This window comes from Oncorhynchus masou, chromosome 10 (assembly GCF_036934945.1).
Source record: "Oncorhynchus masou masou isolate Uvic2021 chromosome 10, UVic_Omas_1.1, whole genome shotgun sequence".
Classification (NCBI taxonomy): domain Eukaryota; kingdom Metazoa; phylum Chordata; class Actinopteri; order Salmoniformes; family Salmonidae; genus Oncorhynchus; species Oncorhynchus masou.
The window spans coordinates 24,679,637-24,696,067 of record NC_088221.1 but is presented as its reverse complement, the minus strand read 5'-3'; the positions used below and the strand labels follow the sequence as shown (position 1 = coordinate 24,696,067).

The 16,431-nt window shown below is 42.9% G+C and overlaps 2 protein-coding genes across 4 annotated transcripts in view; one reads left to right on the top strand and one right to left on the bottom strand.

Annotated features, from left to right (window-relative positions):
- The window catches only part of LOC135547382 (amyloid-beta A4 protein-like), a 33,748-nt gene extending 27,642 nt beyond the window's left edge, over positions 1 to 6,106 (top strand). The window contains exons 10-17 of one of the 2 annotated variants that reach the window (XM_064976367.1): positions 2,158 to 2,286; positions 2,445 to 2,544; positions 2,733 to 2,800; positions 3,030 to 3,174; positions 3,318 to 3,371; positions 3,517 to 3,608; positions 3,842 to 3,988; positions 4,082 to 6,106. In XM_064976367.1, the coding sequence (XP_064832439.1) occupies positions 2,158 to 2,286; positions 2,445 to 2,544; positions 2,733 to 2,800; positions 3,030 to 3,174; positions 3,318 to 3,371; positions 3,517 to 3,608; positions 3,842 to 3,988; positions 4,082 to 4,171 (825 nt within the window). In that variant the 3' untranslated portion in view covers positions 4,172 to 6,106. Of the gene's footprint in view, positions 1 to 2,157; positions 2,287 to 2,444; positions 2,545 to 2,732; positions 2,801 to 3,029; positions 3,175 to 3,314; positions 3,372 to 3,516; positions 3,609 to 3,841; positions 3,989 to 4,081 lie in introns of both variants that reach the window. The other variant, XM_064976366.1, reaches the window with a different exon arrangement.
- Positions 6,107 to 7,160: 1,054 nt separating this feature from the next.
- Positions 7,161 to 16,405, bottom strand: LOC135547387 (GA-binding protein alpha chain-like). Of its 2 annotated transcripts, none has more exons than XM_064976379.1 (10): positions 16,084 to 16,405; positions 14,399 to 14,496; positions 14,123 to 14,267; positions 13,814 to 13,898; positions 13,433 to 13,660; positions 13,038 to 13,232; positions 10,809 to 10,865; positions 10,266 to 10,394; positions 9,942 to 10,134; positions 7,161 to 8,068 (listed from the first exon to the last, which is right to left on the bottom strand). In XM_064976379.1, exons 2-10 carry the CDS (start codon positions 14,473 to 14,475, stop codon positions 7,858 to 7,860), a joined length of 1,320 nt encoding a protein of 439 aa, XP_064832451.1. In that variant the 5' UTR covers positions 14,476 to 14,496; positions 16,084 to 16,405; the 3' UTR covers positions 7,161 to 7,857. The 2 variants fall into 2 exon arrangements, with proteins under 2 accessions (XP_064832451.1, XP_064832450.1); XM_064976378.1 differs by having other exon boundaries at positions 14,399 to 14,501; positions 16,084 to 16,403.
- Positions 16,406 to 16,431: the final 26 nt, after the last annotated feature.

Here is a 16,431-nt window from a genome sequence, read left to right as displayed (position 1 = left end):
AGGGTCCTCGGTTGCAACACTCATTACTGAGTTCAAAACTACCTCTGGAAGCAATCTCAGCACAATAACGGTTTGTCTGGAGCTTCATGAAATTGGGTTTCCATGGCAGAGTAGCCGCACACAAACCTAAGATCACCATACGTAATGTCAAGCGTTGACTGGTGTGGTGTAAAGCCTGCCTCCATTGGTCTCTGGAGCAGTGGAAACGTGTTCTCTGGAGTGATGAATCACGCTTCACCATCTGGCAGTCTAACGGGTTAATCTGGGTTTGGCGGATGCCAGGAGAATATTATCTGACACAAAGCAAAGAGCCAACTGTAAAGTTTGGTGGATGAGGAATAATGGTCTGGGCCTGTTTTTCATGGTTCGCTATAGGCCCCTAAGTTCCAGTGAAGGGTAATCTTAACTACAGAATTCAATGACATTCTAGGCAATTCTGTGCTTCCAACTTTGTGGAAACAGTTTGGGGAAGGCCCTTACCTCACCAGTCCTCAACTGGAAACTTCATTAAGTAGTACTCGCAAAACACCAGTCTCAACATCAACAGTGAAGAGGCGACTCTGGGATGCTGGCCTTCTAGGCAGAGTTGCAAAGAAAAAGCCATATCTCAGACTGGCCCAAAAAAAATGTAATATTAAGATGGGCTAAAGAACATAGACACTGGACAGAAAAACTCTGCCTAGGCTAGCATCCCGGAGTCGCCTCTTCACTGTTGACGTTGAGTGTAACGGTTTTCTTGCGGTGAAGGAGAGGCGGACCAAAACGCAACGTGGTTTCTATTCATGGTTCTTTAATGAAGAAAAATATACATGAACAGACTAACAAAAACAAGAAACGTGAAAACCTAAAACAGCCCTATCTGGTGCAAACACAGGGACAGGAACAATCACCCACGAACACACAGTGAAACCCAGGCTACCTAAGTATGATACTCAATCAGAGACAACTAATGACACCTGCCTCTGATTGAGAACCATACTAGGCCGAAACATAGAAATACCCAAATCATAGAAAAACAAACATAGGCTGCCCACCCCAACTCACGCCCTGACCATACTAAATAATGACAAAACAAAGGAAATAAAGGTCAGAACGTGACATTGAGACTAGTGTTTTGCGGGTACTAGTTAATGAAGCTGCCAGTTGAGGACTTGTGAGGCGTCTGTTTCTCAAATTAGACACTCTAATGTACTTGTCCTCTTGCTCACTTGTGCTCCGGGGCCTCCCACTACTCTTTCTATTCTGGTTAGAGCCAGTTTGAGCTGTTCTGTGAAGGGAGTAGTACAGAGCGTTGTACGAGATCTTCAGTTTCTTGGCAATTTCTCGCATGGAATAGTCTTAATTTCCCAGTACAAGAATAGACGAGTTTCAAAAGAAAGTTCTTTGTTTCTGGCCATTTTGAGCCTGTAATCGAACCCATAAATGCTGATGCTCCAGATACTCAACTAGTCTAAAGAAGGCCAGTTTTATTGCTTCTTTAATCAGAACAAACATTTTCAACTGTTAAAATAATTGCAAATGGGTTGTCTAATGATCAATTAGCCTTTTAAAATTATAAACGTGGATTAGCTAACACAATGTGCCATTGGAACACATGAGTGATGGTTGCTGATAATGGGCCTCTGTACGCCGATGTAGATATTCCACAAAGAATCAGCCGTTTCCAGCTACAATACTCATTTACAACATTAACAATGTCTACACTATTTCTGATCCATTTGATGTTATTTTAATGGACAAAAATTGTACTTTTCTTTCAAAAACAAGGACATTTCTAAGTGATCCCAAACCTAAATATATGACATATTATACACACACTACCATAGATATACTTATTGTCTATATATATATACATATATATATACATATATATATATATATATATATATATATATATATATATATATATATCCCTAACCATGTATAATGTACACAGATACTCACTCATTACATACTGTACATATACTCTGACTGTGGATACCCACTGACCAGTCATTCTCACTATAATCAAACACATCCTCACTTGTACACACACGTAGTCCACATCAATACCTCTTATTTCTCTCTTTTAGTTTTTCTGTCTCTCTGTCCCCCTTCTCTCACTTCCTCTCTCCCTAATTTCACTTTCTTCTCCTCCATCCCCTCCCCCCCCCCCAGCCTCGTCAGGTGCTGGGCCTTTTGAAGAAGTATGTCCGTACAGAGCAGAAGGACAGACAACACACCCTGAAACATTACGAACACGTCCGCATGGTGGACCCCAAGAGGGCTGCTCAGATCCGACCCCAGGTACACCCCCCCACCCCCCCCACCACCACTATAACACACTACACTACCCATAAGCCCCTATGCTCACCCTTCAACCTACTATCATACACTACATTTAGCCCATTCATTCACTCTGTGTCCCGTGTAACTCCTTTGACCTCAGCACTTCTGACTTCCAGGTGATGACCCACCTGCGTGTGATTGACGAGAGGATGAACCAATCCCTTGGGCTGCTCTTCAAAGTGCCCAGCATGGCCAACAAAATCCAAGACCAAGTTTGTGAGTGTCCACCCTACTCCTACCCATATACTGCAGTTTCATGTTATTATTCGGTCCATACAAAGTGTAATACTATATTGTGTTATTACAGAGTTTATGTACCGACTATACCTTTTCCTTTCTGGCTTGTTCATTCTGTCTCCTTTTCCTTCTATTTTCCCCTTCTGTCTCTGTCTCTGTGTGTATAGCAATCCTGATGCAGAGGGTTCAGTCAGAGCTGTCTCAGCAAGTCTCATCTCTGCAGAGTGATGAGAGGGTGAGTTTTACACACAGGCATGCACACTCTCATTCATAAAAAATGTTACAATCTCCCACACACCAGGGCTGGGACCAATTCAAATGGAAGGCAGTCAATTCAGGAAGTGATTTAATAAAAATAAAAATAAAAAAAAATATATATATATATATATATATATATATAACTGTTATTGAAGTTTACTTGATACACACATTGAAAGTCAGTCATGTGTATCCTGTGTTTGCAGACTGATGTCAGGGTGAGCTATGGGAACGATGCCCTGATGCCTGACCAGGCCTACAGCTCTGCCCCTCTGGACCCTGGCATGAGCCTGGACAGACTCGGCTTCATCCACCCAGAGAGTTTCAACCAACCCAACACCGACAACCATGGTAACACACTAACACAACCAGCCTAACACACAGCCTAGAAAACCACGGAAATACACACACAGAACAGCTGTTTCGTGCATTATTTATTAAATTGGTCATGCTCTAAAGCTTTTTGTCAGTAAGTGTTTCCTCTGTTAAAGCAGTTGAGCCTGTTGACGCTCGTCCACTTCCAGATAGAGGTCTGCCCACTCGGCCTGGTAAGTGTGTGTGTTCTTATAGTATGTGTATGATTGTGTTTACGCTGCATGGGTATGTTTGTGGTTTCGGTTGTGTTTGTCTCTTTGATTATGTGTGTATGTTTGGATGGTGTATGATGTTCTCTCTCTCTCTGTGTGTGTTGAGTCTCTGCTCTGAGGCCTGAGGAGTTCCATGAGGTGCGGATGGAGAAAGGAGAGCGGCAAAGCGCCAGCTATGGAGTGCATCATCAAAAATTGGTATGGAAACATTCAGTACCTATACACTGGTACATGTTCGTACATGTATACATCACAAACTGGCTCAGTAGTTCACATGTTTATCATAGAAACGGGAACATTTCTATAATGGCTTATCTGTGCATTGGAGACTTGTAAGCACAGTTCTCATCACAGTCTATACCTGTAGAAACACTCAACAAATACTCACCATATCCAGTTTGATTGACAGGTGTTGTGTTGATTATTACCAGGTGTTCTTTGCTGAAGATGTTGGCTCCAACAAAGGTGCCATCATTGGGCTGATGGTGGGTGGGGTTGTCATAGCGACAGTCATCGTCATCACTCTGATCATGCTGAGGAAGAAGCAGTACACCTCCATCCATCACGGGGTCATCGAGGTAAGGCAGAGTGTGTGTGTTTGCGTGCGTGCTTGTGTTTGTCTGTGCGTGTGTATTCTGTACCTGTGTGTTAACCTGGTGTGTGTGTTGCAGGTGGATGCTGCAGTGACCCCAGAGGAGCGACACCTGTCCAATATGCAGCAGAATGGTTATGAAAACCCCACCTACAAGTTCTTTGAATAGATGCAGAACTAAGGAGCTACCCTTTGATCCCTCACTGACCCTGAACCCTCCTTAACCCCTCACACCTAGGCCCCGTTGCATTTTGGTCCCTAAACCCTTCTCCTCGCTCTTACTCTTAATTTCAATGGATCTTAAAGGACTGGATTGGTGAAACCAGTATGACTGAAACTCCACGTAAATCTATTGGGTTAGAAAGAGCCGTGGTCATATTAGTTATAGCTACCCAGGGGTGGTGAAGGCAAAATGGAACCAAGCCACACACTCACCATCTCTTCCTCGTAGAGTGCAGCACATCAACATCCATAGCTGCCATTAGTCAGACAAGGGTATCCTTCTTCACCTACACATGTTTAGCCAATCACAGGTGAGATCCCATAGCGTTTGTACAGAGTAGAGAAACACATTGATTTATCTGTCCATGTATCTGTGGGTTGGCCCTCCCCCACAGTACAGCACTCACATCTCTAAGTGGGCTAAACAGAGGCCTCATATACACCTGTAATCCTCCTCCCTCGGAAGTACTCTCCTCTCCCCCTCCTCCTCCCTCCATCTCTCCCACTGCCCCTCTCAGATGACGGCTGTGCTGTTTTTGGTGATGATATAACAGCTCTTAGTGCTAGTGAAGGGAGGATGGGCTCAGTCTACCTTGAGCTCCTCTCTGCAGGGTTATATCCCAAGAGTTTCAGGTTTGTTTTTCAGGTAAAACATATATACAAATATATATATATATATGTCCTCAGAAATATGTAAATGAAGAAATATTGAATGTTTTTATTTTGTGCAAAATGTATTGAAACAAGGCAGAAAAAATCTGTAACTATATGTAGTGCATGGTGATATTGATGACGGATATACATAGAGAACCTGGCTCCTGTCGTGGGGACTGGGCCTCACATGTACACTTAGCAGGATCAAACATTTTAGTGTCTTCTTTTTATCTTGTGATATGAAGAGAAAAAAAGTTTTTCAAATCTGTTTTTTTGTTGTCACGGAGACATGCTTTAAACAGAATCTGTGCTCTCCTTTGTTTTCTCCCCCCCCATGCCTCATTCTGTCTTAGCTGCATGGGCTGAATGCTCTATATGTAATATAATATGAAGTGTAATAGTATCTGAAAGGAAGTCGAATGTGTTACTGTTTGCGTTCTATGCACTCATTTAGAGTCAGATGATTTACTGGTATTACTGCTCTGTTTATCAGCACTCCCTGTCTGTTAACTGATATTCCATGTCCATAGAATTGTGTTTCAGCTCCATTCCTCATTTTATTCCAGAAATCTTTCCAATTGCTATATCATCTGTGAATATCTATGAATATAATTTATGGAACAGAAATAATGTATATTTTTCTCAGGCTTTCACTCATTTTCTCTCTTTCCCACCCTCTGTCCCATAGACCCCCCCCCCCATCCCTTCTCTATCACTCCTTCTCTGTCCCATAGACCCCCCCTTCCCTGCTCCCCATTCCTTCTCTATCACTCCCTCTCTCTGTCCCATAGACCCCCCCCAACAGCCCTGCTCCCCATCCCTTCTCTATCACTCCCTCTGTCCTATAGACCCCCCCCCCAACAGCCCTGCTCCCCACCCCTTCTCTACCACTCCTTCTCTCTTTGTGCTGTGTCGGCTTGGTGTGTGTGCAGCGCTTTGGAGTTGGTGTGTAAGAGAATTAGATAAAGTTGATAGAGATGGGCAGGGATTGAGTGTGATAAAAATTAGAATGTACAAATCTAACATTCCCTGTCACCTTTCGTATCATCACTCTTCACACACACATTCCCTCCAGTGTTTGATACATGTACCTATGTGTTTCATGGTGGATATCCCCCTTCTTGCTTGTCTTGTCAAATCTCGAAGTCTCAGACCTCCTGATTTTAGGAGGCTAAAGAAATACTGACCTCAGACCAGTTTGTTGGTAAAATTGATCTCGGACCAATGTGTGCGAGGCGAAAAACGGACCTGAGCCCAGATTCACAAAACACGTATTGTGCAAAAACCTAAGAAAAATAAGCTCCTAAGTGCAATTCCTCAACAATCTTATTTTCTTACGAACATCTCATATCTTCTTGCCATCCAATTTGTAAGTCGCTCTGGATAAGAGCGTCTGCTAAATGACTTAAATGTAAATGTAAATGTAAGGAATATGCTAACACATTTGCCATGGCTAGCTAGACACCTTATTTTTTTGAATTACATTTACATTTAAGTCATTTAGCAGACGCTCTTATCCAGAGCGACTTACAGACTTACAAATTGGTATGAAAATACTGTTGTAAAACATGTTCTTGGATTTAAAATAATCAATACTGAAACTTTCAGATGAAGGTTGAGTGAATTAACTATGTTCAATTGCTTTCATGAGCTTTTCCTCTCACTGCCCTGAGTTTAGCTATATCTTGGAATTAAGGACATTATTTTCAACATTTACATTTAAGGTTTTGTGAATCTGGGTCTTGATATGGAGGGCACAACGTCAATGTTTACATCAGATGGCATTGTCTATTAAGTAGTGTTTGTTACATTTCTATCTGCACCATTCAGAATGTTTCACCTCACTGAACACACCCCAGATCTGGGATCAGTATTTAGAGGCAGTAGTAGAGACCAGACATAGCCCCTCCCAAAATTAAGTCAAACTACAGCCTCCAATAGACATGAATGTGACATTCATATTGTGCAATTATTCCACAGATCTACACACACAAACTGAATAAGGTAAATGTGTTGTCAAGGATACTCGTGCCATCTTTCATTTGTTAATTCTGACTTTCGTTGTACCTTTACAAAGCTTTCTACACACATCCCATCAATAAAAAAAAAATGTTATGTACATACAGATCTCTGTTCTATTCATGACAGAGCTTGAGTACTGTGTGAATGACAAGTGTTTTATATAGGAGGAACTATAAAACATTTGAAAGCGTTATCATGGCGCAAAAGAGTGTGTTTGTGTATGTATACACATTACACTGGAGCAATGTTACACTGAGTCCTTAGGAAAAAACTTGAAACTTTAATCCCCCTGGAGGACAGAAAATGTCCAGCTCATCAGGGAAAAAGACACTCAAAATAAAATACAAAACAGATCATTTATAAATGGAAAATATGAAAATACACTGTCCTTGTGGCTATCAAAAACATGGAGAACCGGTATATACAATGGAAAGGATACTAAGCTACAGATAAAGGAACAAAAAAAAATGCAAAGCTCATATTTCAAACACAGACACTCCTTCACTCAAACGCTCATGCACACACACTGAGGCACACACACAATATCCAGACACTCCTTCACTCAAACGCTCATGCACACACACTGAGGCACACACACAATATCCAGACACTCCTTCACTCAAACGCTCATGCACACACACTGAGGCACACACACAATATCCAGACACTCCTTCACTCAAACGCTCATGCACACACACTGAGGCACACACACAATATCCACAGACACTCTCCCGCCCTGGTTAAAATAAAATGAGAAAACAACCTCCCCATCCTGCCTCAGCCCCGTCTCCAATCAAACCCAAAGGAGTAGGATGAAGTTGCCCATAGACAGCTACGGTCAGTTTATTATTTCCACCTTCTAATGGTTAAGCTTAGTGCTGGTCATAGTAGTCTGATCCTAGATCTGTGCCTATGGGCAACTTCTACCCTTATCAAAGAGTTCCAGGCTCCTCCCCCTCAGCTGTCCTGTGCGGAGGCGTACACAGTGGTGATGGGCTGGCCAATTCCGTGCAACTGAATGCGGGCCAGCTTCTTCTGCTCACACTCAGTCACCAGGTTGTTGAGCTCAGCAGCGCTGTAGCCAATCAGAGTCCTCAGGTCACACACAAACTTGTAGACAAAGCGCTTGCCCTGCACCTTGCTGATCATGTCCCCGTCATAGTAATACCTGAGAAAATAATCAGATTAGGTATCCGTTTACACTCATACCTGTATAGGGGTTGAAAATGGCAGATTTGTGCACTGATAAGCACCTACATTGGAATGCAGTGGCTGTACATTAACATGCTATGAAATGGCCAGAACCCAGGCCCTACGTTTCGCAGCACTGTATGGGTTTCGACTGACAGCTGTTCTGAACTTGAGCACTGAACGCGACAAGAAGTTGCCCACATCCCTCCCGCTAATTGGGCAACTTTTGCAAACGTTTTGTTATCGGAGTGAGAGAAATGATGTAAAGAGGACTCAATGTATTTTGAAAGATGAGATGTTGAGGATTATAATAAATACCGCTGTGATGCCATACAAGCAATCCAAACCATTCAAATGTGCACTACACATTTCCATATCATAATTCAAAAGGCACTTGCACATCTGAGCTATGTTTTTTGCAGGTGCGTGGTAACAGTTGAATAAGATGAGAGAGAAAAGAAACCCGCACACTGCTCTCGATAGTAATCACTGATCTTTAATACGTCTTACGTATCGGCCTCACGGCCTTCGTCAGAGCTTGAGACTTATTTATTACCACCCTTATGTAGATATAGCTCCACCCACATCTGTTCCACGCATCGAATGGGGTTGAGTCGAGAGGAAATACAGGTTACCAAATATAACAATGTGCATTTCAGAAATATTCTAATAGTGTTAACATAAAACATATTTGTAAAACCACGTTGTCCTCATTGTGGTTTTACAGACATGTTTACGTAAACACTTTATTAGAATATTTCTGAAATGCACATGGTTATATTTGGTGTATGGAACAGATGTGGGTGGAGCTATGTCTACATAAGGGTGCTCAGTCGTGGTTTTTCTTCTCACATTTCCATAAAACACTCAAGTCATTTACAGTGTCAACGTTTATGGCCAGTATATTCGAGGTACAAGATGACATGGCGTCATAACCTGGGCTGTTCTGAACAGAATATATCAGTCTATTTTTAAGATAATTTGTTGTGGAACACACACCTGAATCTTTCTATGCACACCAAAACATCTCTGAATTGCCTTCTGAAACTAACAGAGATTGGATTTTATAACTTAGCTTGTCATGTTGGTAAAAGAACAAGCTTTCAAATGATGGCCTCCTGACCCAGATTGTGATTTATAAATGGGCCGTTTTTGGATTTTGTAAACAACAATAATTGTGTGATGGGGATACAGGGTTGTGTTCCAAACAAAATGACTACAAGTGTGCTTGCTCTAGTTCCTCAACGGCACAGCTAGTAGAGCTCAAAGAAAGCATATTATAGTTCAATACATTTTTTCATAAAAGTGCATTGAAATTACTTAGGAACTGTGCACTTTGGAGAAGTGTGTGGCCACTTGGAGACACCAGTTAGTCCTCTCACTCAAACCTTTGTCATTTGTTTTCTTCTTATGTTGCACCTACCACACATTTTACAGGAATATCCTAATCATGTGACTGAATATATTCACAGTATGTTCATATTTAGCTGTCAACAAATGCGGCAAAAAGTACAGTATATGTAAAATGCACAAAACGTTTACAGTATAATGTTTGAATTCAGTCTTGTGTCAGGATAACTGTTGTTTACGCACATTTGGGCTTTTCCCATAATTTTCCCCCATAATTTTCCCATAACCTCCAAACTGTTCCCTTTCAATTGCTACCATGCTTATGCATATGAATTTCATATTTCTTCTGTAAGAAACCTTTCAATTTAGCCCTATCATAGGCCAAAGGGCTCAAATGAAACAAGACAAGAAAGTTCAAGACATAAGATAAGAGATTGAATTTATGCAAAGGAAATTTAAGAGAGGAAATGGGGGGAGGGGAAACAGGCCGATTGACATACCTGAGTGCTCGGCTGAGTTTCTCGTAGTTCATGGTCGGCTTGTTCTTGCGGTGGCCCCATTTCTGGGCCACCAGTTCAGGCTGGTTGAGTTTGAACTCTCCCTCCTCTCCCACCCAGGATATACAGTCTCTAGCATCCTTATCAGTCAACAGCTCCAACAGGAACTGCCACAGTTGGATCTGACCGTTGTTACCTGCAAGGACAGGCGAGAGGACGTTTGTGTTTGTGTTTGTGTGTGTGTGTGTACATCCACATCAGATTTGAGCACATACACTTAGACCATTAAGACACTCTCTTCAGGTGTACCCACACATGTATGCATACCTGTGCGGTTGCCAGGTGAGCTGCGTTCCTCTCCTCCGGAGATGCGGGGTGTTTTGGGGCCGCGGCTCTGCTTCAGCACCTTAATGGTGGTGTGCGAGGTCGGCACAGCGGCCGGGATGATCTGGACCTCTGGTGGCGGAGACAGAAGGTTCAAACACTCAAAAACATACATGATTAAGTTAGACACTGATCTATGGTCAGTTTGGTGTTCCTAATTAAAAGCGCACACCCAGAGAAAATTATTTTAATGTGGAGGTGCTGACTAACGGGAAATAAACTGTAAGCTATAAAAAGAAACATCAATGTTTCGGCATCACCGTGCCTTCTCACGACCCCGAAGAAGGCACAGTGATGCTGAAACAATTTTATTTTTATAGCTTACAGTTTATTTCCCGTTTAGTCAGCACCTCCACATTAAAATAATTTTCTCTGGGTGTGCACCAGCTCATGCTTTTTATTACAGGCAACAACTCACAGAGGAAAAATAGTGTGGTAGGTGCATTCAGGGTGACAGTGAGTCAGAGAGAGAGGAAATAAACATACGTTGGTCAATGGTGACTGTGGCCTCTTGGCCAGACTGGTCCTGACTGGCCAACACATCTGTAAAGAACAGGGATGGATACAGTATGAGCTAAAACCAACTTCAATTAACATGCTTGCCCAGGCTCTCAATCCCCTTTCATAGCCTCTATCCATTCAGAATATTCAGATCTGAACGCACTAGGAACAAACTGGTTGAATCAATGTTTCCACATCATTTCAATGAAATCAACGTGGAATAGACTCCCTGTAGCCAATGTGAGTAAGACTAGACGGATTAACAATACGAACACTCAAGAGCATGCGCTGACCAGTTGGCTAGTGTCTTGACTGACATTTTCAACCTCTCCCTAACCCAGTCTGTAATACCTATGTTTCAAGCAGACAACCATAGTCCCTGTGCCCAAGATCGCGAAAGTAACCTGCCTAAATGACTACTGCCCCGTAGCACTCACATCTGTAGACATGAAATGCTTTGAAAGGCTGGCCATGGCTCACATTAACAACATCATGCCAGACACCCTCGACCCACTCCAATTCGCATACCGCCCCGACAGATCCACAGATGATGCAATCTCTATTGCACTCCACACTGCCCTTTCCCACCTGGACAAAAGGAACACCTATGTGAGAATGCCGTGTCCTCAAAGCTCATCACTAAGCTACAGACCCTAGGACTGAACACCTCCCTCTGCAACTGGATCCTGGACTTCCTGACAGGCCGCCCCCAGGTCGTGAGTGTAGGCAACAACACATCCGCCACGCTGACCCTCAATGCGGGGGCCCCTCAACGGTGCGTGCTAAGTCCCTTCTTGTACTCTCTGATCACCCACAAATGCGTGGCCGCACACAACTCCAACACAACCATTACATTTGCCGACGACACGACGGTGGTATGCCTGATTACCGACAATGATGAGACAGCCTATAGGGAGGTCAGAAAACTGGCATTGTGATGCCAGGACAACAACCTCTCCCTCAACGTGATCAAGACAAATTAGCTGATTGTGAACTACATGAAACAGAGGGCCAAGCATGCCCCCATTTACATCGACGGGGCTGTAGTGGAGCGATTGAGAGCTTCAAGTTCCTCTGTGTCAACATCACTAAGGCCCTACCATGATCCAAACACACCATAACAGTTGTGAAGAGGGCATGACAATGCATCTTCCCCCTCAGGAGGCTGAAAAGATTTGGCATGGGTCCTCAAAAGGTTATACAGCTGCCCCATCGAGATCATCTTAATTGGCTGCATCCCCTGCCTGGTTTGGCAACTGCTTGGCACCTGACCAGAAGGTGCTACAGACGGTAGTGTGTACGGCCCAGTACATCACTGGGGCCAATCTCCCTGCCATCTAGGACCTCTATACCAGGCGGTTTCAGAGGAAGGCCCTAAAAAATGTTGTAAGACTCCAGCCACCCAACTCATAGACTGTTCTCTCTGCTACCTGCACGGCAAGCGGTACCGGAGCGCCAAGTCTGGGACCAAAAGGCCCCGGAACAGCTTCCATCCCCAAGCCATAGGACTGCTGAAAAGTTCATTAAATGGATACCCTGACTATTTGCATTGATACCCTTTTTGGGGGGCCATTGACTCTACCCACACACTACACTTACACTCAAACACACACTACATATGCATATTGACAATACACACACACTGCTGTTATGTTTATTATCTATCCTGATAGCCTAGTCACTTTTACCCCTACCTACAGTACATGTACCTCAATGACCTTGTACTCCTGCACATTGACTCTGTACTGGTACTCCTTGTATATAGCCTTGTTATTTTATTATTATTTTATTACCATTTCCTTTTTTGATTGTGCTATTTTTTTGGTCATTTTTAACTCTGCATTTTTGGGAAAGGGCTCGTAAGTAAGCATTTCACAGTAAAGTCTACACCTGTTGCATTTGGTGCATGTGACGGCAGGTAGCCAAGCGGTTACAGCGTTGGGCCAGTAACCGAAAGGATGCTAGATCGAATCCCCGAGCTGACAAGGTGCCTGAACAAGGCAGTTTACCCACTGTTCCTAGGCCGTCACTGTAAATAAGAATTTGTTATTAACTGACTTGCCTAGTTCAATAAAAAATAAAAACATGTGACGAATACAATTTTATTTGATGTCTGTTCTCAGTGGGAAGGGACAAAGCATGTGTAAACAATATGGTTATTATGGCTCTACTTAGGCTAACCCTTAACCCTAACACACTAACTCAGTGACTCACACTTGCGAAGCAGCTCCAGGTGGCTCCAGAGGATCTCTCCGCTGGGGACCCTCTGCAGGAACTCGTCCTGGGTGAAAGTGCAGAGGTCGCAACCCAGGATGTGAATCCCACCCACCTCCATCTCGTCAATGCTGAACTCCTTCATCACCCACACTGCCCAGTGGATCACCTGGTCTGCCGTCCATTGTACTGGGTCTGAGAGGAGAGACACATTACAAGACTGTTAGGATGCGGACTACAGCTTTTTTGTCTGTTAAAAATGTCAAGGCAACTGCAGCAAAATGGCCTCACTTTGTACAATGGTGTGTAACTGCCTGATTATGTTTTTGTGTTTCAGAGTGTGCGTGTATCTGTGTTGTGTCTTATTCATGCGTTTCAGTGTGTGTACTCATCACCGTAGGGTATCCCCAGGCGGACCTGCTCCTTGCGGTAGCCCTCCAGTGCGGCGGCCCAGCGGGTCACCTGCTCCGATGTGTCGTCTGACAGGGAAGAGCGCTCCACTGAGATCAGCTGGCCCTCCTCCTCCATCAGGGTGCCCTCTTCCCCCGCTGCATCTGGGTCGATCACCACCTCCACCGTCTCCACCGGCTTCACAATCTCCAGGATGTTCAGCTTCTCCTCGCCTGGATGAAAGGAGGCGGGGGGGTGAGTGGAGGTTAGAGTGTGATTCAATAGTATCGACAGTCTAATTGTTATGGTGCAACATTTGTGTGCGTCTATAGTTTGGGTGCCTGGGTTTTGATAAAAAGTCTTAGTGCAGAGTCTTATGTGTGTACCTGGCTTGGTGATGATCTGTAGGCTGAGTTGCACTGTGCCATCGGTCTTCACTCCCTGATCAAAGAGGCTGTGGTCTGGATGTAGCTGGAAAGACAGAAAGAAAGTGGACGGGAGAGGGAGAGAGAAAAGGGCAGAATAATAAGAGAGGAGGGAGCAAATGGGAGGGTCAGAAAGGGAGATCAAAATAAATTAGATAATGCTAAACACATTTCTCCATCAAATGATAAACTCTAAAACACATGAGACTCTCCATTAGTATCAGGTCGGACAGATATTTCAACCCCTTAAATACAGGCCTCTATCAATACCTGGATGTCCTGTAGACAGATCTCATATCCGTCCAATGGCATCTGGATACGGGGCTCCAGGAGCTTCTTCAGGTTACCGATTGGCTCATTGATGTCGATGTCCTGTTGGATCAGATCGGCTGATGTGATGGTCTGCTCCTCAACCCTGAAAATGACACAACCACACAAACAAAAACACACAAATAGTAATGTTAAGTCATCAGTAGTAGGGAGGGAGCTGGGTTTGAATTGATGGGCTTATGGGTGCCTTTTCACATTGTAAAATATATCACACACCCCTCCTCCAGACACTCCTGTTTCTCCTGTCCATCGATCTCGATCTCTATCATCTCCTCTGTCTCGCTTTTAGACATCACTGTACACCAAGGTTAAACCTATTCTGAGGAAAAGACAGGCAGGGGGTAAGTATCAATCAACATTTAGATTACATCAATTATTTTCTGATGTTATGTTAAAAACACATATAATGACTTCACATCAGATATCATCAATTATAAACCAGGAAATTTGAGCCCTGGATGCTGATTGGTATATTTAAGCAATAAGGCCCTTGGGGTTGTGGTATATGGCCAGTATACCATGTGGCCAATATACCACAGCTAAGGGCTGTTAATGGACACAACACAACATGGAGTGCCTACAGCCCTTAGCTGTGGTATATTGGACATATATCACAAACCGGGAGGTGCCTTATTGCTATTATGAAACATGTTACCAACGTAATTAGAAGAGTACAATTTTTTTGGTGCATACACGTGGTATATTGTTTCATATACAATTAAAATCAATCATATACATTGAGGAATAGCAACAAAATTGTCACTTCAGTAAAACATTTATTAAATTACCATGTATGCATTTAATGAAAAGTGGCATTTTACCAAATAAAATATTTAAAAAAATAAAATCTACAAGGTTCATGACCAGTGACTGACAGTTTTGATGAATAGAGTTCATCGGTTTCTCATTGGGCGGCAGAGAGTTGTGTGCGCTTAAGTACTAACTCCAGGGCGAGGCCTCTCCAACGCATAGGCCTTGCGGTGGGCCATTAGTTTATAAATCATGACATAAACTTGATCAATTTAACGCCGTTGAAAGCAAACACTTCGTGTATATATATATCGGTACGAATACTCATTATACGCGTAGCATAGCTCTACAATGTTGTAGCAATACAAAGCTCGCTAGCCAGCGATGTTACGTGGAGGGGTGAGGCAAGCGCCAAACGGGGGTTGGTTCTCATGTGAAATACACAATTGATACTGACTGTAAAAAAAGTATTCACTAAAATAACTGATTTAAATGTCGATGAAAATATACTATGAAACTTATAATCTGGAAAACTTTGAAACGGAAATGGAAGAAACGGAAACAAAACAGCAGAGGGGCAAATGCAAAGGAGCCGGAAATCCTGGCTAAGTTTACAGTGTTGTCGAGACTTCCGAGAGCGGTGAGGGGAAAATTCCGGAGTAATTTGCTCGATTATAAAATTATATTTAGCTAGCTATGACATTAAGAAAGCTTATTTATATTTGGCTAACCGTATAACGTATCAACACGGCGAACAACTGGACCGCGCAAGCTGTCGTTGGCATTAGCTAGCACTATACCTAGCTAGCTTACGTTAATAGCAAACGTGTCGAAAGTTGGATTTGAGGTACATCGAAGGCAACTCATTTTAGAAAGCTATTTTGTAGTTGTAAAGTCGTCTGAAAACTATTCATTTCAGTAGTATTTAGGATTTGATGTTATTGTTTTTAGTTAGGTTAATGCATCCACCATGGCATGTGGCATAACGTTAGCGGATCAACAAGCTAACGTTAGTTAGCTAGCAGCTAACTTGCAAACATAGTTTGATACAAAAAGCGGGAAGACCGATGAGGCATAGTAAAATGAGATACACTTCCTGTCATATATTATGGATTTCATATATATGAATTAAAAATAGTTAATACTCATACCTCTTCAAATGTACACTCCACGATTGTGGACTTGCTATGAGTCGATGTAGGATAACAAGCTAGCTAGCCTTCACTCAAATCGAATTCATGCAAGTTTTTGGTCAACGAGGGGGCGGGGACAAGCTTGCCTTTTAGACAGACCAGCGTTTACTCTTGTAAACAAATACATAATGATATTTGGTTGTAATGAATTATGTATATGTATGTGATGTTTGATTCAAGCATAATTATAGATTTTTAGCATTTAACCCACTTGGAACAACAGGCTGTTGTAGATAGTCGCTGTATACTTGCACTTATGTATTGAAATAAACCAGCCATCAGTAGTCCTTATTCCACAATGTCCCT